General features: G+C 37.3%; 3 protein-coding genes across 3 annotated transcripts in view; 2 read left to right on the top strand and 1 right to left on the bottom strand.

Annotated features, from left to right (window-relative positions):
• Positions 1–7,298: 7,298 nt before the first annotated feature.
• LOC128619485 (interleukin-23 subunit alpha-like) lies at positions 7,299–9,344 on the top strand. The gene is made up of 5 exons (XM_053643689.1): positions 7,299–7,409; positions 7,942–7,987; positions 8,171–8,304; positions 8,581–8,736; positions 9,064–9,344. The coding sequence occupies exons 1-5, from the start codon at positions 7,299–7,301 to the stop codon at positions 9,211–9,213; spliced, it is 597 nt and encodes a 198-aa protein (XP_053499664.1). The 3' UTR covers positions 9,214–9,344.
• Positions 9,345–10,341: 997 nt separating this feature from the next.
• Positions 10,342–18,671, top strand: ormdl2 (ORMDL sphingolipid biosynthesis regulator 2). Its single transcript, XM_053643687.1, has 4 exons — positions 10,342–10,540; positions 12,971–13,154; positions 14,619–14,770; positions 15,902–18,671. The coding sequence occupies exons 2-4, from the start codon at positions 12,981–12,983 to the stop codon at positions 16,035–16,037; spliced, it is 462 nt and encodes a 153-aa protein (XP_053499662.1). The 5' UTR covers positions 10,342–10,540; positions 12,971–12,980; the 3' UTR covers positions 16,038–18,671.
• A 99-nt stretch (positions 18,672–18,770) lies between these two features.
• Positions 18,771–23,193, bottom strand: part of nemp1 (nuclear envelope integral membrane protein 1) — a 9,985-nt gene continuing 5,562 nt past the window's right edge. The window contains exons 7-9 of the mRNA XM_053643685.1: positions 22,932–23,157; positions 22,592–22,768; positions 18,771–21,332 (exon numbers count right to left, since the gene is read on the bottom strand). Coding sequence (XP_053499660.1) covers positions 21,128–21,332; positions 22,592–22,768; positions 22,932–23,157 — 608 coding nt within the window. The 3' untranslated portion in view covers positions 18,771–21,127. The remainder of the gene's footprint in view (positions 21,333–22,591; positions 22,769–22,931; positions 23,158–23,193) is intronic.

Raw genomic sequence — 23,193 nt, 5'->3', positions numbered from 1 at the left:
TGTAAAATCACTATTTAACATCTTTTTCTTCTTTTTCTTCTTCTTTAACCCCATTTTAATCTCCATCCATCCATCCATCCATCTTCTATACCGCTTTATCCTTTTCAGGGTCACGGGGAAACCCGGAGCCTATCCCAGGGAGCATCGGGCACAAGGCGGGGTACACCCTGGACAGGGTGCCAATCCATCACAGGGCACACAATCACACACACATTCACACACCCATTCATACACTATGGACACTTTGGACATGCCAATTAACCTACCATGCATGTCTTTGGACTGGGGGAGGAAACCGGAGTACCTGGAGGAAACCCCCCCAGCACGGGGAGAACATGCAAACTCCGCACACACAGGGCCACGGTGGGAATCGAACCCCCGACCCTGGAGGTGTGAGGCGAACGTGCTAACCACTAAGCCCATTTTAATCTCACTCATTAAAAATTAATCATATATTATTATACATCAATCATACATAGTAATATACTATTATAGTCTATGCCCAACCCTAATATTGTGTAATTAATTAATTCATTAGACTAGAAATGCATTGTTATTTCCCACACCCTCCATGGAAAATTAATCTTTTAGATAACAAAAGGGGTATGCATATAGTGACAGTGGCATGTGGGAATAAGGGTATTTTTGTCACTGTACTTTTTTGATAGTCAGTATTACCCTTATCTCTCTCTAAGTCACATTAAAGGGCATTCACGTGGTGATGCAAGACGCGCACATTGAATAAAAAAAGCCCTGTTTTTATTATTACCTTAAATATTATTTGTCAGGGGAAATCCAGTGGCATCTTAAGGGCTGTTTATTTACTTGAAGTATGGAAAGATTGTTAAACGAGCCTTAATATGGAAAAGTGTCGGATATATGTATAATGAATAAAACACTTGGACATGATAGGAAAAATAATCAACAGCTTTACCAGCTTGACGTCGATCATATCCCAATAACAGGTTGTCCTGAAGTGTTTTATCACTCTTATACCACAGCAATTTGCCAGCAATTACATGTTGTGCACGTTAATCAGTCAGTTACAATCGTGCAAAAGTTCCTGTTATCACTTACGTCACAGCAGCTATAAACAGTTGTTCCGTCACCAGATTCTCTTTTTTTCTTTCTCGAAGTTGATGAAACAAACAAACAAAAAAACCAGAACCAAAAACAAAAACAAAAGGCAGCTGATCATGCTACAGAGAAACAGGAAAACTCCGAAGTTCTCTGTCCTGAAGACTTTCCCATGGCAATAAACTTACAAAGTGTTGACACTGAAGACTCCTTCCATAAATGTTAAATAACAACCCATTTATTATAAGGCTTAGATGTTGTCGAACGCCCACCATGTCCAAGTCTCTGTAAACGAGTTGTTTCTAATAGATACAGTATATACTGTAATATATACTTCAGCACCAAAATTTATGCAGAAAACATTATGATCTGATGGCTTTTCTTTTCAATACAGCAAACAAATTGTTTTTTCTTTTTTAATGCATAAAAAACCAGTACTTTAAGATTTCTTTTGCTTAAAAAAAAAATAATACACATATACATAAATAAATAAATAAATATATGAAAATACACAATTTTAACTACACCACCACATAAGGACTGGATCTATAATTTCAGTACTTTTCCCCATTCACTGGAAAGGCACAGGCTCTGCACTTCAGCCATTATGGGTAGTACACACGGACGTGCTGAGTGATGAAATAATATTTTCTCATATTTGACTTACACACATTGTGGGTACGGTGCAGTCTCGCTTCCTTTTCCAATGCTCATTACACTGCATACAAAACCACAACTAAAGAGCACAATATTTGACCAAGTTTTAGATGAGGAAATCAAAGCATTACGCTTAGAACTGTAGGGATAGCAACGGGGACACACACAACAATGGAAATTTTCGTTTTTTTCAGTAATTCAGAAAACAAAAAAACCTGCACAGCAGTCAAATACAGTTATTGGACACATTTGTGAGTAAATAAAATGGGACTTTCATAACTAAAAAAAATGTATACAGGTTCAGACATCAAAAGATCGATCATCTGTGTATGAATGATAAAAGCATGATAAATAATTCCCTCCAACTCAATTATACTGTGTCTATCATTTATTTGTTTGTTTGTTTTGATCTCAAATGTATCCTGTATAGCTTAGCCTACTAATTTTACTTTTAAAAAAAAAAAAAAAACAAACACACAATTACCTAAAAATGTTCATTTAAATATACTGAAATTAGATATTAAAAAAGACCACACAGAGGTCCGCGCATCAGTAGTTCTGAAAGGCTTTTTCTCGTGTATATATGGGGTTTTATTGTAAGCACCAGCTTTTTAAGCTGCCACTTATAAAACTTAATTGTTTTCATTTAACAAACTTGCGTAACAAACCTTCTATTTACCTTCTATGACAAAGTATAGAACTAAAACTAGAAAGTGTATTTAAATATACACTTTCTTATTAATTACAGTTTATAACGTGTTTTTCCTTGAATACACTCTTAAAAATAAAGGTTCCAATTAGAACCAAAAAAAGGGGTTTTCAGCCTGATGCCATAGGAAAACACTTTTAAGTTGCACAAAGAACCTTTACCTCTCAAGTTCTTTTCAGAACCATTTATTTACTGGTGCTTTAAACAGTGCCGCAAAGAACCGTGTTATCATAAGTCCTCTAAAAACCCTTAGTTTGTGCTTTAAGGGACCAAAGTCACACTCTTAAAACATTGTGTTCATTTTTAACATGCACGTGTGTCTAGTTAAGGACAACACATTTTGTGTAGCTTTCAACACAATCGGTGTGTTAGTACATTTAACACATGCTGTGTGTTAGTACGTTTCCACACAAATATGTGCTCAAAAACAACACAAAATATCACACGTGTTGTTTATACTTTTTTCCCCCTACTATTATCCTAAAATGCAATTTGCTTGTGTGCTAAAATTCTACTAAAATGCTCCGAAAATAAACAAACGGTCGCATGAAATTCGGCTGACGTTTATTAAAATGATTAAAACATTTGACAGATGGAAGAATTGGAGTTGATGCATCTTCTTACAAATCTCCCGGCCATCTGGGAAGACAGGAGTCCCGCTCCCTTCTATTTGAAAAGCTGTAAAAGAGCAAAAAGAGTGTTGGTTAGTTGTTAGCTACAAAAATATGGACAAATGTATTTGGGCTTTAACTGAGGAATTGCGTTACGGAATACCAAATTGTGTAATTTTGGAAACGTGATCTCCACTCTCCTACTGAACAAAATGGCACTGTAGACTCACCAGGAAAATCTAGCTAACTTGTGAATATTTGTTTCCCTGCCTTTAGCAACTCACCGGCAACTTATTTGCACAACCTAATTCATTTAACTAAGTGATAATGGAAAGCATTACAACCTACTGTAACCCCCAACCTCTCTTTCTGTCACATTAACCTTGTGAAGAACTTTTTACCTCGACATTACTGAGCTGGCTAAGTTCCGTTAGCCACTGACTGTCTGCACGTGTTACCCAGAATTAACATTCGCCGAATACATGAAGAAACACGGCGGTAACCCATCCTCCTAATGCTAATTACTACAGATTGCCTTGTCCAAAACACGTACTAAATGTAGTTAACATTAACCCACTCTCTGTATTACATCATGGTGAATAGCTGCAATGCTGTGTCATACTTAACTCTCAAAAAGGTCATGGTAATGTCTAACATTACAGCGAGCTGTATGCTAAAGTAATGTTATCAACTCAGGTGAGCGTCTAGGTTAGCATCACTCATCCCTACTGTGATTCGTGACAGCATCCAGGTAGCTAACCCTAACTCAGAGCCTCAGATAAGATGCAGACGCAGAGAATTATAGAATAACCTCAGTCCATATTTCACAGCCAACATAAACACATCACTTCTGAGAGTGCAGGTTCTTAAGAGTGATGCCAGGAGAACCTTTTCCAGTCCCACAAAGAGCCTTATAGGGTTCACTTTAACCTGTCAAAGGATGATACCCTGAAGAACCAATACACTGCTCTGAAGAACATATAATGAAACTTAAAAAACTTCTTTAATCTCCAAAGAACCACAAAGCTTGACTCAAGAACCCTATACAGTGAAAAATGTTTCTTGACAAGAAGAAGGTTCTTTGCAGAACCTATGGTTGTATAAAAAACCACTGAAAAATAAAAAAAAAATAAAAAAAAATTGAGATTGTAAAAAGTAAAGAAAATCATTTTTTAAAAGAGATGTTAAAGCAATCTGGTATTGTGAAACTTCCTGTTTTGCTTTGTTTTGTTTTGTTTTGCTTTGTTTGCTGGAATGAACAGATCTTGTAAACCAAATGATATTTAAATCTATAAAAAAGACTCTGGAGCGATCAGTAATTTATTCCGAAGAATGTAATGATCAAATAAGAGAGATTTAAAATGAGCAACTGGTGAATACACATGCATCACAATGATTTATTAACTAAGACACATTTCTACAGTGTGTCACGACTGGAAATAATTTCATCATTGAAAACGTATTGGTAGAGATCTATCAAAAGTCCAGATAATAGATGACATCATATTGATATATGTACAAAGCTACTCATAAACATACCGTCATTCACTTCTCATTTCCTGTTTCGAAATCCAACAATGGAGCTGTGGCACAGATAGCGCGCACAATGCTTCAAGAATTTAATTTGAACAGGAAGCTCTGATTCTACGTTTAATTTGAAAAGGGATTTTCTGGAATTTATATGGTGTACAGGATCATTCATAGTCGCATTTCAGAACTTCCCAAACAAACCTGTTGGTAGTGTGTGTGTGTGTGTGTGTGTGTCCCCAGGTCACAGGTGTATAGTACAGCATTAGTCATTAAAATTCATTCATTCTTTTCACAGCCATGTACATAAAAAAAGAAGTCTGGATATTTCATTCAACCATTGATGATGTAGAGAAATTAAGTCATTTTATTCAGCTAAGACTAATCTATTAGCCAATATATAGCCTGATATAATAATGGGACGAAATTTCACACAAAAACTGCATATACAATAGTAAGACACAACAGATTAATTAGAGAATAAATGAATTAGATTTATTAGTTTAATCAGATAATAGATTAGTTCGATGCTAAATTAATTGGATGATTAGATTGGTTGAATTAAATATCAGCTTAATTAGATCGTAGATTAAATAGATATTAGATTCATTAGATATTAGAGCAAAATATAATACAATAAAACAAATAGAAGCACAGAAAGACTCAAAATAAAGTCATTTTTTAGTAGATCCTAATTGTGCTAACCTGTGTTTAATATACATGTAGTAACTACCCTACTCACTTCCATTCTTGGAAGGCTAAAAATAAAAATGATCAATCAAATGCAAATCCAACACTTTCTGTTTAAAGCAACTACATCCATCAGTTGTAAATAGACCTATGGGTTGTTTTTGAATCTTTTTTTTTTTTTTTTTTTTTTTAACCAATCACTTTGTCTATGCCCAGAGAAAACGTTTCGAAACCTAACACTCCTGTTTGCTCTTGCATCCATCACATTACTTGTTTAATCTTTTTGAATTCCCTTTAAATGAAAAGAACCACTTCAGATTGTATGAGCATCACAGTAAACATACTGTAATCATGAACTACTCTTTCAGATTAAATAAAAGGTACGAAATTGGATGTTTTCCCTGATTTCTTTGGTTGTAAAATTATCTATGTACGGTCCACCTGGAAATGTGGATAGAATGTAATTTATTTATTTTTTTTAAAGTAAGGTACATGAATGGACCTTGTAAAGTTTTATCACTACTCTTTACACTTTTCCAAGTCACTGTAAAACATGTTGGCCTATTGAGTTACGCAAACTTATTTCGTTTATCTATCTCCAATCGCCATGACAAGTTTTGCATACCGAGCTCACGTTTTCAAAAAAAAGAAACTTAAAAAATTAAACTTGAAAAAAATCTATTGCCTTGACTTAAAGCGTAACTTTTTGAGTTGAAACAAAGGTTATCTTCGAGTTGAATCTACTCATGTTTTTAATGCAGCAAGGGGATTTTGTTTTGAAGTTTAACCAAACTGAAATGTCTTACAGTGAATCCAGTGAACTAAACTATACTCGCAGATCTTAAAAAAAAAAAAAGTACTAAACTGGATGTTTTTCCTGGTTCTTTTGAAATTTGGTGGATATAATGTAAAATTAAAGAGAAAAAAAAACAAACATTTACGGTACACTGTACAACATGACGACTTATTTCTTCTCTTTAACTCCAACTGTCACGGCAAGTTTTAGATATTGAACTCGAATGGATAAGTTTTCAAAAATTTAATTTAAAGTAATCCATTGTCTTGACTTGGAAAACTTTTTTGAGTTGAAACAAAGGTTATCTTCGAGTTGAATCTACTCACGTGTTTTAAAGCAGCAGGTGAACTTTCGTTTCGCAGTATAACCAAACTGAAACGTCTTACAGTGAATTAAATGAACTAATCCATACTCTCAGATCTAAAAAATAAATAAATAAATAAAAATAATAATAATAAAAAGTACTAAACTGGATGTTTTTTCCTGGGTTGTAATATTGTGTCTTTCACCTGGAAATGTGGATATAATGTAACATTAAAGAGAGAGAGAAAAAAACATTTAAGGTACATAAATGGACTTTTAAAGGTACACTATCACTATACTATTTTACAAGTAAGAAGATACAGGTACAAAAGGTACCACCCCAGCGACTTGGAATGGTACAGTTTAGTACCCTTGTTTTCTGGAAGTGTAAGCTATAATCAGCGATCTATTAGTCAAGCAGGGCAACAAATAATAATAATAATAATAATAATAATAATAATGCTCCCTGGGATAGGCTCCAGGTTCCCCGTGACCCTGAAAAGGAGTAAGCTGTAGAAGATGGATGGATGGATGGATGGATAATAATAATAATAATAATAATAATAATAATAATAAGAAGAAGAAGAAGAAGAAGAAGAAGAAGAAAAAGAAGGAGAAAAAGAAGAAGAAGAAGCATGCATCTAAAAAAAACTTTTCCTAAACGGAGTAGAAAGCAATGTCATGATGTAACTGGATTAACGGTGGAAACCCACTGTACCTGTGGCTGCGGAGGCGGGAAACTCCTCACGTGACTCATCATCGTCCTTATAAATAAGGTGAGTATGTGGGACTACAAATACAGAGGTATCTCAGTGCTTCAAAGCTTAGGGATAAAGAAGCGTCTAAACTCATATTATAGGCTACTCGTGTAGTAAGTCACGTTCTTCTGACCATGAGCCTATTTCAGCAGCTTGCGCTCATTGCGGTGATGCTCGTGTGCGCGCTTGGCGCTCCACTGCGCGTCGCCGAGACCAACTACACGGAGGGCAAGACACTGGTACTGAGGCTCAACGAAAAAGCCAGACAGTTGTACGAAGAGGTGAGTGCTAACATGAATTTAGACACATTCCTTAGGAACCTGTTCGAGGAATTTTCTCATTTCATTGTGTGTGTGTGTGTGGTTTTTTTTTTCTTGCATGATTGGGATGATTTAAATGATTTTATTTCGCAGAAATAAAAGTACTGTACTTTTTCCTGTCGTACCATTTAGTGTTTTAACTAGAAAGGCGCATATGTTGTAGGTTTAATGAACTTTTAATTACATAGGGAAGCTTTAAATCTTTGAATATCAAAGGTCCTTAATGGTTACGTATGTAGCTTAAATTATTTTAAAACTGTATATGATAGATGAAGACATACAAGATAGGTTACAAAACTGATCCATTCCTTATCACTGGTGTTGTACTATCATTTTTTGCATCCTTTAATATGTATATTTAATCTTTAATCATGGATACAGTGTGCCTTTATATATATATATATATATATATATATATATATATATATATATATATATATATATATATATAAACAGACTTAAGGTATATAATTGTGCCATAATTATCTTTAAGGGTAAGGCTTTAAAGGTGCACTATCACTGTATACACCTTTCTAAAGGTACACAAGATGTATGCTTTAGGGTACCAAATCAGTCACAAGGAATGGTACCATTTAACACACTTTTTAAAAACCTAATCATTAAAATGATGTGTTTGTAATACTATGTTAAATAACATCTATTATTATTATTATTAATATATTATCATAAATAATAATTCTGGTATTATTTTGTTTTAAAAGGATGGCACAATCAATATTTATTCTGTTTTCTTCAGGTGGAGACCCCGAGCGAGGTGGCTGCAGTCAGCGACCCTCCACTGATGATCAGGTCCGAGGACAAGTGCGATCCTGACAGTCTTAAGACCAACCCAGAGGTATAAAAAGTTTTCATTTTATAGTTGTACTTATACATGACTTAAAGTTTTTTAGCAGTACTGGGATGTGAACTAATGGCATTCTTCAACTTAATGTGGACTAAGACATCTGTCAGTATTGCATGCAATATTAAAGCGTAATACATCCTGATTATAAAATAAACCACTATAAATATTAAATATTATGTCCAATACATGGTCCATATTTGATCCAAATGATATATTTTTTCATTGATTCATTCTGGGGTTTTTTTTTTTTGTTTGGTTTTTTTTCAGACTTGCCTGTCCAGGGTTGTTCTTGCTTTGAAGAATTATAGCAGGATCTTTGGGGAGAGTGGAATATTTCAGGGCCAAAACACCAAGTGTGACAAGTGGAGAGCAAATGCTACAGCTATAGCTGTGGTGACAGAACAAATCCTGGAAGCACTAAAGGTAACATTTCTTTAAACAAGCATCTAAATTTGGTTTTGATAATACAAGGAATTTGATAATACAAGGAAACAACTTCTTTTAGTTTTTAATCTTAGCATTCATTAGATTTGTTTGTCATATAAATGATATGTGTGCATGGGTTGAGTGTTGCGTTTGGTAAATGTTCTTGTGAATATAAAGATTCTCAACCTGATCATCAAAATATCAAAAATTCAGAGCGCCAGGTTAACGCAGTTTAAGTGTCCGCAACTGTTGGTTTCCTCTGTTATATTTCTTTGACAATGTAACTGATGCATTATTGCTGCTAACTTTAAAATCTGACCGCAGGAGCCATCTGAGACTCCGACACCTATGATGATGGCTAACTGGATGACTGAGGGCTACCTGTGCCGTGACAGCGTCGAGCGTCTGTACTCCTTCTCCATCATGACAGCTCGTGTCTTCAGCCATTTGTCTTCACTTCAACAGAATGATTAGTGTTTATTGATTATTTATCATGATCACGTTGGTCAAAATTTGTTCAAACTGCTGCATTTTGTAGAAAGGTTCTCATGAGTTAAATAATAATGACACTGTGGAACTATCGTGATAGAGAATACTGAAAAGGATCTTCATGTTTTGCATAATATATTGTGTATTTATTAAGTTATTTATTTTAACAATATTTATTGCTATTTATTTAATCATTTTTGCTATGTGCTGAGTACATTACAGTATGTTACAGTGTAACTTTTTTTTTGTTTTAAAAAAAAAAACATTTAATAAAATTTTAAACAAGCTGTACAAAGCCCTCACTTCCGTGTATCACCCCCACCCCCTTCTCTTTAAACTGTATTTCCTATGAAATCATTACCCACAGAGGAACTCAGTTCTCAGTGTGGCAGTGCACCAATAAGGAAATGACATGGTCAATATGACTGAATTTCCCAATCTGCAGTCAATGTCGGTTTGTAAGAAGAGGAGGAAGGTGTGCTTTCCAAAAACATTCCCATTTTCTCTAAATGGCTTCCTGATACATTATAAACAAACTATTAAATAAATAGATTACTCTGAATTCTTCACATAAGGTGCTTTTGGCCCAATGATTTTGGCCCAGTAATTTTGCTTTATATATATATATATATATATATATATATATATATATATATATATATATATATAAAAAGCTTAAAGAAACTCAGAAGAAGATCTAAAGGACCATTGTTGATATTGATCTTGTTATTCCTTTTCCCTCTTACTCCTATTACATAATGCGGAAGTGGAAATGCCAACTGGGTCAACAGACCCAGCAACGACGGACATATAAAAATTAAAAATACATGAAAAATATATAATAGAAATAATAATATGCTATAAACATATGAAAAATGAAATATATATAGTTCAAAACACTGTACTAAATAGGACAAAGAAAAACGTTTAAAAAAAATATTCAAAATTGTTTCCTATTGATCGCTTACGAACTTGGGTACTGGACCAATCAAAAAGCAGGAAGGAAAATAGACAGGACTCAACGACCAATCAGAAGTAGGAAAGGGCGGAACCAAGCGGGGAATTAAATAATTTCCTGGTTACGGTCACGATAGGGGTCTGTCTTATGATATTAAAAATCATACAGCGCTTAAAACGTTATACTAAATAAAATAATAATAATAAAAAATTCCAGTCGATAGCGTTATGAGGATAGATAATGGGCCAATCAGAAACACAGAAGGGTTGAATCAGTTAGGGAACGGCGACCAATCAGAAACGGGAGAGGGCGGAGCTAAGAGGGGAATTTGGTCATTTCCTGGTTACAGTCAAGGTGCGTGTCTGTTTTATGATAATATTTCTTACTAAGTACTTTACTCGATTTAATCTTCTGCTTTGTAGTGTAAATGTTATGTCTAGCTTTAATGCATATTTACAGGATTATATCGAACGCGAAATCCAGTGTTTGGGTGTAAATTCACTCGCTTTACGAGTTTGCTAGCAAGGGTTGCTAGCTGACTAGCCTAATTAATGAATTATGTCTATACGCATACAACGCACATTATGTGGAACTTGTCATGTCTTTAAAAGATCATTAAACATGACATAATGGGCACAAACCGGTTTATTAAAAGGTGGGGAAAAGATCCAGGTAGCAGAAAAAAATGAAATAATAATAATAATAATAATAAAGATAATATTTCTGTCAATCAGGATTTGTAGAAAGAAAAAAAAAAAGTCACAATTTCTTGCCTTTTCTTGTTATTCACCCATCTAAAGGTGCTCATTAGTGAGGCAAAATCTGTTTTAAAAATTCCACTTATGTAAGTAATCTTTACCTATTAAAATCACATTATTCCCAGTGTACTCAGTATCTATCTGGGAGAAGATTCCATCCCATCTTACTTTGAAATTAAACTTGGTGTTTCATTTCTTTGGAAACCTGATCTAATCTAACACACCTTACTGACATACTGAAAAAAACTCCCCACCTTGAACCATATCAAGGTGGAAGCTGTATCAATATGTATCATTAATGTGTGCAAACGAGTGTGTATTTTGTAATGAAATTCTCCTGTTGGCCTGCTGATACGTCATGACCGAGACTATGACTACGTTTACATGGACAGCAGTAATCTAAATATTGACCTTACTCTGAGTAAGATAATAATGTGATTAAGGTGTTTACATGAGTCGCTTTTAGAATACTCCTGTCATGTTCCTGTTATACATGTTATAGCTGTTAATCTGTTATTAGATTAACAGCCCGCGTCATTACGTCACCGTGCCACGCCGTCTGACGTCCCTCCAGAATTTCACGTATCGACATACAGTTGGTCTTCGTTATGGTACCGTATACAGTTTTGGGTGTTTTTATTAATTTTTTTTACGAACGCTTTAAGTGCAGTTAATTATTTGTCATGCTGTACGTGCTAATAGACGACTGCTTGAAGCCGTGGGCTGCGTCCCAAACCGCGTACTTACCGTCTATAGCCGAGATACATGTATTTTTCCCCACTACAGGCCTATAATAGGAAAGTTTGCGGTTTGGGACGCAGCCGAACTCTCTTGTTCGCCGTAAAGCGTAAAACTGCCGTGTGTGATCGTGTCCTGTCGCAAAATGCGGTGAAAACTCCCACACGACGTTCATAATGTGATTAAGGTGTTTACATGTCTGTAATACACGTCCATAATGCGACTAAAATAGGAGTACTCCACCTGTCTTAATTCGATTAGAGCTTAATTCGAGTATGACCTTAATTAGATTAAGGTAAGTAAAAATTGCTGTTTACATGGTAGTTTCTTAATCAGAGTATGGTCTTAATCGGGTTAAGAGTGGATTATCGTTGTCCATGTAAACGCAGCTTATGTTACAAGGACAGCAGTAATCTAATTATCTACCTTATTCTGAATAAGACGATATTCTGATTAAGGTGTTTACAGTCACTTTTAGAATACTCCTTTCATGTTCCCGTTTTACATGTTATAGAACATAGATCGATTATCGTCACACGTCTTTACGTCCCCGCGCCACGCCGTCCGACGTTCCCTCCAGAATTTCACGTATCGACATAGAGTCCGTCTTCGTTATGGTACCGTATACAGTTTTGGGTGTTTTTATTTTTAATTTTATCAAAAGTATTGGGCGAGGAATAAATAAATAAAAAGGTGAGATAGAAATGAAGCGTGTGCTTTTTTTTGTAATAGCGAAATCCCTTATGTTTTAATTTTCATCTGCTTTTAAATGTCGTTGTAACTACACAAGCAGTGTCTCGCTGTGACGTCAGCTCGGCAGACGAGCGGTAGCGTCTCCCAGGAATAACAAAAATACCAAATCGATCACAAAGCATACCAAATATTTCAATATAAACATGTTCTCCCAGTGCTGCGGGGGTTTCCTCCCCCAGCCCAAAGACATGCATGGTAGGCTGATTGGCAGGTCCAAAGTGGCCGTAGTGTATGAATGGGTGTGTGAGTGTGTATGTGATTGTACCCTGCGATGGTCCAGGGTGTACCCCGCCTTGTGCCCGATGCTCCCTGGGATAGGCTCCAGACTCCCTGTGACCCTGTAGGATAAGCGGTATAGAAAATGGATGGATGTTTAATGTGTATTTTTCCGTTTATAATTGATTACATGAATGCTGTTCAAACAGGAAAACTAAAACTATGCAGTCCTTCGGGTCTCTAAAAACCGAAAACAAGAACCGCTGTGTTAAACTGTCTAAAAGCACCGTTTCCTCCCTTTCTTGTCCTTGTCTTGCAGCGCTTGCAGAATGAACGTGGGCGTGGCTCACAGCGAGGTGAACCCCAACACGCGGGTGATGAACAGCAGAGGGATTTGGCTCACCTACCTGCTGCTGACCGTCGTCTTACACATCGTCTTACTGAGCATCCCGTTCCTCAGCGTGCCAATCGTGTGGACCTTAACCAATGTCATTCACAATCTGGTCAGTCCATGCAAGATATCGTCCATGCATTTGTTAAAGGAGTGATGCATGCTGGGGACACATTGATTGGTCCAAGACGAGGACAGAATTTTTCATGCTGCTTTATACCAGCGTCCAGTGCGCAGAACACCGTCGTCGAGTAGTAGCGTTAGAAATCGAGTGAGTGAATTGCGTGCGAGGTGTTTCAGGGGACAGGCGCAGTCACGTTAAAGACAGATCTTGTAGTTACGGGCGTGAATACGGAATCGTGTCGAGATGCTTGTAACGTGAACCTTGTGAAGAATTCTCAGCGTATTCATTTGAGTTTTCGCTTTATTGTCTTTGTTCCAGGACAGGGAGAGTAATTTGTGCAGCATTCCTCAGGTCTCGAACAGGTCTAGAAAAGGCACTTACTCGGGAAATTCTGAAAATGTTTTAATAAAAAAATTGTAACAGAATCGGGACACTAAGGTTTCGAGGTTATTCTTTCTTTCTTTCTTTCTTTCTTTTTTTAATCTGTAAATAACATTTGAACATAGATATTTGTTGGAAAGTAAATCTTGAGTAGGCCTAGATTGTGTATTTATTTATTTATTTATTTATTTATTTATTTATTTATTAAAGGAACTCTAGCAACATGAAAAAACGCAAAATTAGAACTAGGCTTTGACATGATGCTTACTTTACACACGATATACATTACGATAGTGTAAAGTCACAAGAACGTTGTCGTTTTCACGTCACAAACGTAGGTACAGTCAACACCAGAATTATTGGCACCCAAGGTGAGCAACCTTTAGTGCTAGAATGACGTAATATAAACGGGACGTGTTATTGATATTAATAATAATACAGAAGATGGGAAAAGGTTATGAAAAATATCCATCATGGCAATGTAACCTTTATTTAAATTGATTGATTTATTTATCATTTAAATTTTCCTCAATTAAATGTTCGATTTTTTTCCTCACGTACAGTATTAAGGTCGAGGCGAAGCTTATTAATCAGACATCCGCACCCCCCCCCCTCCCCCTCCCCCATAACCATTTTTACTCAAATGTGCCAATAATTCTGGAGCTGACTCATATCATGAGCACATCTATAATCACAGACCAATTCTTCATTAGATATAAAAATATTTTTGGACTAGTTGTTTGATTTTTCTCCCATAGGTTCTGTATTTTTCAGAATCAATCAAAACATTCAGAATTGAAGGTTTTTTTGTATATGGAGGTGCACTTTTTTTTTTTTTTTACTGTTGTTAATAGGAGAAAGGAGAACGACTAGGATCCAGCCCTGCGTGAGTAATAGTCAGTAATCATAAGTGACATTGCTTTTTTAGAAGGAAGTAAAAATTACTAAAAAAAAAAATAAATAATAATAAAAAAAAAACGGAACCATCAGCGGACGTCTCGGCTCTGAACACTCGAACGAAGTTCCTTATCAGTCCTGAGTCAAGTGCTGACTCGGTGTTTTGTTTTCCAGGCCATGTACGTGTTCCTTCACACGGTAAAGGGGACTCCGTTCGAGACACCAGACCAGGGAAAAGCCCGCCTGCTTACTCACTGGGAACAAATGGATTACGGCATCCAGTTCACATCATCAAGAAAATTCCTCACCATTTCACCCATAGTGCTGTGAGTTAACCTTTCGTATCCTAGTGACCTGAGCTTTGTGCATACTATCAGGATAAAATGAAAGACAAACAAATGAAATGTACACCATCGAGAGTGCGTTGGGTCTCACAGGTGTTCCTTCATGACCAACAAAATGGTCTCATGGTCTATGATGCAGTAATGCTTAAAATATTAAAACGACCAATCATTAGAGCCGCGACAACTAGTCGATAAATAATAGTTTTTTAAACTAATCGGAAATATAAGTCGTTTCCCAGACGATGGCACATGACGTCAAACGCATGTAATGCCACACCATTAGCTTAAGCAGAAAACCCCAGAGTCAACGTTAGCTTTTATGCCAACACGTCCTCGGTCACCATCAGACAGAGGCGTAAACATGGCGTAAACATGACGTAAACATGACTAGGTGTGCTGTTTCAGGACAGTAATCAACAACGCAAAGCTGCTGGCAATTTCCACCTCAAAGCTGCACATCTTGAAGTCTTTTATTCCTCTTACACCACATCACTTTCTCAAAGATTGCAGGTTTTTTTTTTTAAAAAAAAAGTTTTTACTAAGGAACAAAGTGTAAATTTTGTCCTGTTTATAGTTGCGTTTGAAGTTGTGGAAGTTCATGCTATCTCATATAGTATAGCACCGATAAGCTGTTGTCAACCTCACAATCCTCTCTCTCTCTCTCTCTCTCTCTCTCAATATGACGGAAAAATGCAGCTTGTCGTGTTCCCGAACTAAAGGACCGACACTACGTCTTTCCCTCCAAAAAACATACAAGTCCCCATGAATTCACTGCCACTGTAGAAACAGTAATGTATCAGAATGAGGGCATCGGTGTAAACCGGTGATGTCTCGCCGTTGTAGTAACGTAATCAACACCATCTGACCAATCAGATTCGAGAATTCTACAGAACTTTTGTAGAAATGGCTTTTAAAATGTTATTCTCTTTGAAAAGTTAGTATGGATATACCATGAATTTATCATTCTATTACTCCACACCGTAAAGCCTTCTCCTCATACCGACAGGTCATCCTTTTTCCATTTACAGTTTAGTCTATTGATGTTTATTACTAATATAATTGCACGTTGCAAACGCTACTACGATTTATTTATTTATTTTTGTCCTCTTTTAGGTACATCCTGGCCAGCTTTTACACCAAATACGATGCCACCCACTTCCTGATCAACACAAGCTCCCTTCTTAGTGTCCTTCTGCCCAAGTTGCCTCAGTTCCATAAAGTGCGTCTGTTTGGTATCAATAAATACTGAAGCAGAGTTCAGAGCGGTCATCGAGAGGCAAAGGGAACAGGAGCGAAGAAAACGTCCGTCTCTTGGTTTAACGCCTCCTCTTAATACAAGTTATGGAAGTGACCTCGACGTCTTGCACTGTATCGAAAAGGACTTGCGGCAGTGCACTGGTGTTTGAATTGGATATTATTTTCTCCCGTCTTTTTTTTTTTTTTTTTTTAATTTCACTGGAAATGCATTCCAGACTATGTATGAATTCACTTCGAGGGCAGGTGAGGATTATATTTATTTATTCATTTTGTAGTAACCTTTATGCAAAAAGACTTAAGTGAGGCAGAATTCAGGAAAGGAGCTGACCGAGTTTCCGTCAAGCGTCTATGAATAAGGGAAAAAGTTGTAGGAATGATAAAAAAAAAAAAAAACTACAAACATGGATTGGGGGTAAAAGTTAGTGCACCCCAACCCCCCCCCCCCAATGATTAAAGACAATCGTAGAAATCTGACTTCAGTAACAGCGATGCACAATAATAGAGTAATATATGTAACTATAAGAAATCTAGGTTATCAGTCAGCTAACCAGGTACCAATATGACCAAAGCACACTGTAGATATAAATAAACACACGTCTGTGTGTCTGGACTGACATTTGCTCTCATAGGAGTTGAGTGTAGAGGTATGTATCGGGCCTGGGATCCAGACCTGCCAGTTTCAGTTAATGCTTTATCCTAGTCGTGGTTTAAGTTACAAATATGTTTATATTTTGCCAAACAGGACCAATTGAGTTTGTTAGAAAATATCACAGGTATGTGCAAACAAGCGGGATTGGTCGATTCTTTTAGACAGCGTGGAATTGGTCAAAATTTCTGTGGGAGCGGGCGAGTTTAGTCAGACTGTCTGTAGGCACAGGTGGGATTGGTTTGAATTCTTCTGGGAGTAAATAGGATTGGTTAGATGGGTTGAATTTTCTGCTGGAGCGAGCAAGATCGGCGAGGACACACTTCAGGAACGGGCGCGATCGAGTGAACTTTCTGTGGACGTGGACACGCACGATTGGTCAGAAATTTTTGCAGGAGTGGCCGGAATCGGTCCGGATTCTTTTGGGAACGGGCAGGATTGGTGTAAATGATCGAGAGTGGGCAGGATTATTTCGGCGCGGCCGGGATCAGTCAGAATTCTTTGGGAAGCCGGAGAGAGTGGGGAGAATTCCTTCAGAAGTGAGCAGGATCGCCGATCATTAAACAGTCTAGTTTTAGACCTGCTTTCACCGGACACCTTTCACCCGCTGGTTATAGTGATCAGGATACTGCGCAGTCCCAGTCTGAGCTTTGAGCGATGAAAGGCCCGCTGCAGGCGGCGTGTGCTTTTTATTAAAATACGAAGTATGCCGTCTCGATCACTGCTGTCCGGTTCCACATTCCCGAACCTGATTTCTCTCCCTCCCGAAAAGCCTGTTCGATAGCAAACCAAAATGATTGTGTTGCAATAAATATTCGATTATCAGAAGTGATGAATTAATGCGTTAATCAGCCTTTTTACCCCCCCCCTCCCTCCCCCTCCCCCTCCCCCTCCCCACCACCACCACCACCATCAGTGGTATCCATTTAAGCAAACTCTCACCTCTGGAAACCTGCCTCGTCTCGTGTTTTTCATTTACCGACTTCTTTTATATGTATAAATTGTCACATGTATTTCATTTCCTATAGTCTAGAGTCTGTCATTGCACTGCATTGCAAAACATGTATTTTCGTTAGCTACGTGTGATATTTATGCAGGCTGCTGAGGTCTTTAAAAGGTGAACGACTCGGTTAGTAGCACATTACTCGTCAAAAGGTCCGGTTTTGAGTCTCGGTCGTAATTCTGAAGCATGTTATCGCGGGAATGATCGCATGCCGTCGAATAAACAGTAACCGGAATTCCTAAACAATTTTAAAAACACTTCTCTGCGTTGTATCATATTTTACAGCTGCAGGTCTTAATGAACGAAAGAAGAAGAGAAAAAAAAAACTGGGTGGCGTACTGTATTTATTTTTGGATACTATAGAATGCGTTTTTTTTTTTTTTTTGTAGCCACGAGTGATGATCGTGATAAATGATCCTTGTTCACCCGTCTGTGTTTTCACATTTAGAGATGATGATTATTAATATTTCATTTCTTGGTTAGTTTATATAACAGGCTCAAGTGTGGGCAATGAATGATGTACTGTACATGTACTGTCGATTATAAAATTCCTCATATAATAACAGAACTTGTCTGTTTTCTATTGTTAATAATGTAAAAGAGTGATTTATTTTTTTTTCTAACTTAAAATGATAAATATCGATCAACTGCAGGAAGGGACAATTTAAAATGCAATAAACCTAAAGTTCTGATTGTTTTATGAGAGAACTACTAACCGCTTACATGTGTCATAATGTGGAAAATGGTACTCATAATGAGTACCTTGTATATTTGGTACAGTCATATTAACAAGCTGCATGTTAACAAGGGAATCCTCCCTGATCATTGACCTCAAAGGGAACCTCTTGTACAAACAGGAAGTAGGCGTTATCAAACACCAGGAGGAAACCCAATACACGCCCACCTTCTCTACATTACTCAGATCTGTGGTCCATCAGTGGGGGAGTACACATGTGCTGCTGGATTACCTGTGTAGGTCTACCTGTCTGTCCCTGGGAAAATCCGAGTGTTTTACATGCCGCCTCCGCCCGAGGTTAGCCCATTTCCAGCTCCATGCTGATGGGAATCCCCATTCCTGGTCTCATGTCTCTCAGGAAAGAAAACCTGCCGAGAGGAAAAACGAGTACCTGCCTCCCTGTCAGATTTGCATACTATGACAAACACACATCTCTTTACCAGGGAACTACATGCAAAATGGCCCTATTGCACTACTGAAGAATCCTGACCAGGCATCATGATCTAGCAAGTGACAGGAACTTAGGAAATTTGCATCACGCAGGGGCCAACAAAGTTCATGAGGAAATGATTGCGTGCTTGAATCTCAGCTGGAAGGAAAGCAAAAGCTGAGTGACATTCACTCAGTCACACGGAACAACACAAAGGAGACAGTGTGAGAGGTTTCTGCTTTCTCATGGTTCCTGAACATCCGCTGAAGACTTCTGAAGGTCACCGTCACCACGCCATTTGAATAGAAGTGAAGGGTTAGAGGCGATCGGTCGAGCCGGAGTGTTTAAAGGGGAACTGAGGGTGAATCTGCTACCTGATGCATGCTTAGGGGAAAAGGAGTCTGGTTTTATTGCCACATAGGGGAGTTAAATGTGTGACGGCGCTGATGTGTGTCGAAGCACAAAAGCAAAGCAAAGAGAGAACTAAAGGGTGTTGTGGTGTGAGATCTAATGCGTAAATGGGAAACAAGCTAAAATGCCCATATTTTGGAAGACTGACCACTAATAGCAAGTTTCTCAAAATGCTATGTGTGGCTATTAGAGAGTGTGAAGTCAGGAATTGGCAGTCAGTAGTATTTCAGCAGAACAAAATGAGCACTTTGGGGGGGATTTTTGAATTTTTTCATTAATTCAGCATTTTCTAAACACGAACCAGTAAGGCTTCTGTAGTAGATCCTCTGTTTGCCACATCCAGTCAAATCTATTTATGCAAATTATTTAGTATTTTGTAAGCTCATCATAACAGAGACTAACTACATGGATAGAGACAAAGTTTTCACAGACTACTATTTTATTTACTCTCTAGTCTGATTAAGGAGCTTAAAAAAAATAAGAATAAAAAGCTGATGCAGTAGTATATACTTTATTCTTGCTGCATCAAATTCAGAAGTCCAGGGTCAAGCGGTATGTAGTAACGTAGCACCACTATGAAACAAAGCATAACCACTTCAAATTGTCTTGTTTGCAGCCATTTGTTCACGTTAGCTGCTTATCAGGACCTTTATAAGCAAGTATTTAAAAAAATATATATATATCCTTTTATAAATCATATTATAAATATTGATGAAAGAAAACCCAAAAACTCTTAACAAATTACTGAATTGGTTGATGCCAGGCACTAAAAAGAAATGCTTTTTAAATGATTTCTGAGATTTAAATGAGATCGAATTCTTAAAAAAAAAAAAAAAAAAAAAAAAAAAAAAAAAAAAAAAAGAATAAATGTGGGATTTCAATTCATGATTTGTAAAGCCAGCAATCAAACTTTGTGTAAACCGACCCAACTTTTTTCCATTCATTTATCTTTAGTAAGCGCTTTGTGATGGTCAGGGTCATGGTGGAAATGGAGTCTATCCTGGGAACACTGGACATTAGGCAGGAATATACCCTGGATGGGGCATCAGGGCACCACGTGCATATATACACACACACACCTAGAGGTAATCCAGCAACCTGCATGTTTTTGGACAGTGGAAGGAAACAGATGGACATATGCACGACAATATGTTTAAATGGTGTTGCTGCCACCTGGTGCTCATCCTGCCATGGTGCATGGAAAAAGATCAACCTGTTTTTTTTGTTGTTTTTTTGGAGTTTAAATTTATTTATTTATTTATTATTTATTAGAGCAAACAGAACCAAATATCCAGTTCACAAAACCAACTTTGGAAAAAATGCACCCAATTCTTTTTTTAAAAAATTATTTTTATTTTAATTCTTTAAAAAAAAAAAAAATTGCACTCCAGGGAGTAAATAAGAAGTTCTCAAACCATTTACCCCGACAAAAGAAAAACCCCAACAAAAATATACCTGCAACAGGATTGTGGTATAAAACCAACAAAATGAAACTTAAAAAAAAAAAAAAAAACCCACCGGAAATGTGTGTGATACACACACGAGAACGTCACCAACCTGCCAAATGATCTCCGATCCTCTTCAGTCGTAATGATGGTTCAGGTTTATTACAACACAGAATGTGTTCATGTTATCTGTAACCCCTTATTTAGGAAAAACAAATCCACTGGTCATCCCTCTAACGTCAAAACCAAACTCTTACAGTAAGAAGTTTGGCGCTGAAATGTCTCCAAGCTGGTGTACAATCACTGCTGCATTCTTGGATCCTACTTCATGTATGGCTTTGCATCTTCACATTCACGTCGCTACAGACTCAGGAGCTCTTCGGGCACCTGCTGCAGTTTTAGTTCCCCATCTCAATTCTTTCTCTCAATGTTTCTCCAGGGCGAAGACGCGTTAGGTTTCTCGTCCTCCTCGGTCCGCCATGCTTCTCCCTCGTCTTCCTCGTCTGTGGAGAACTCCTCCTCCTCGAACAGCAATCCGCCCAAACCGTACTTCTGAGCATGGACTGAGACTTCGTTGGGCATTAGATGTGGAGAGCCCTCGATGAACTCTGCAAACCTGAGACGAGAGCAGAAACGAGGTCATTGAAAGAGGAAAGGAAGCACGGGGTGTGTTGTGAGGCTCGAGAAACTTCAATCAGGAAATTGTAGATTAGCTAGTTAAGTCTAGATGACTAAAACTAGTGATGATCAGGGATGTCTCTACCTTCCAAAGCATCTTGATGTATAGTCAAGAATCTGATGTGTACATTTAAAGCAGCCAAACGTGTGACTTTATATTAAAAATAATCAGTTTCTCTCATTAAAAAAAATTAATTAATGCCTAAGAAATGACTCAGTTTTATCAACATCTCTCGAATCTGATCGGTCAGATTATTTTCTAACAGCAGCTCAGACAGTAGGGCTGGTTTATTTGTATTAATCCACTTGTTCTAAAGTTCTAAAGGCATAATTTATTTACAAAAACATACTGTTATTTGACAAGGAAAAAAAGTATCATTATCGATACTGTGAAGTTTTTTTGACCGAACGTCTATTTAAACATTATGGGAGGAGTCTCCAGGACCAAAGTTTGCGACAAGCTGCTTTTCAACGTATTAACTTCACGAGAGAAGATGGTTTCTCTCAGATGGTCCAAAACATTAGATGTAGATATATATATATATATATATATATATATATATATACACACACAAAATCGCTCTCTCTCTCTCTCTCTATATATATAATCTCTCTCTAAATATTATTTATATATATATATATATATATATATATATATATATAGAGAGAGAGAGAGAGAGAGAGAGAGAGAGAGATAAAAAAGTTCTCTCTATATATAAATATCTATCTATCTATCTATATATATATATATATATATATATATATATATATATATATATATATATATATAGATAGATAGATAGATAGATATTTATATATATATATATATATATATATATATATATATATATATATATATATAAATATATTTATATATATATATATATATTTTTTTTTTTTCAGATAACCTTTAAGAACGCCTTTGAGAAAAGAAGAATGTATTGAAATCATTCTCATGGCTGGATCGGGAAGCTGTCATCACACACGACACTGTTTCCAAACTTATTAACAAATTCAAAAAGACTGGAAGTGTTGCGGACCGACCGAGAAATGGACGTCCACGAACATCCACTGATGCAGCCACAACCGACGTGGAACTGGTAAACATAGTCCCCTACTGTATGGAGACTTTAGTGACACCCTGTACTGTATAATGTGGGAGTGATGATGTTGTGCATTTGTTTGTAGAAGTATAACCTCTTGGGAGACTGCAGTCTGGACACAGTTTTCCAGGTGCTGAAGTCGGGACTACTGCACTGCTTCCTCAGCTCTTCCAGAGCTTTCTGAGTCTCCACCTCAGCCTGTTTTTGGTACTCCTCCTCCGTCAACAGGCGTCGAGGCTCCGGTTTCCAGCGCAGCTTCGGCTTCAGCTTCCTTCGGGACAGAAACAGATATGAAACCGTTTAAACCAGCAAAGATCAGTGAACATACATTTATAAAACTAGGTGTTTGTATGTTAGGGCATTTCGAAAGAAAGAAAACGACTCCTTTATTATCTGCATAAATACCTCAGTACAACTCGGATCACTATACTCACTTGTACAGACTAAATGCCATGGTTATTGGGTACTCCAGATTCTTCGAGCAGAAAGCAGCCACCATGATTGCTAGCGCCACCTGCTGGACCTGAGTGCCAGCGTATATCAGCAGCATGCCGAATATCTGCAGTGTCCAGGACAGGATGTTAATACTGCGCTCCTCCACCAGCGGCCCGTGGCGGTAACACACCGCGAAGCTGACGAACCCCACGACTGTGGCATAGCCTACAGCAAAAAACCACCACCACCACCACCATAATC

Source organism: Ictalurus furcatus, chromosome 15 (genome assembly GCF_023375685.1).
Source record: "Ictalurus furcatus strain D&B chromosome 15, Billie_1.0, whole genome shotgun sequence".
Classification (NCBI taxonomy): Eukaryota; Metazoa; Chordata; class Actinopteri; order Siluriformes; family Ictaluridae; genus Ictalurus; species Ictalurus furcatus.
This window is presented reverse-complemented; position numbering and strand designations above follow the sequence as displayed.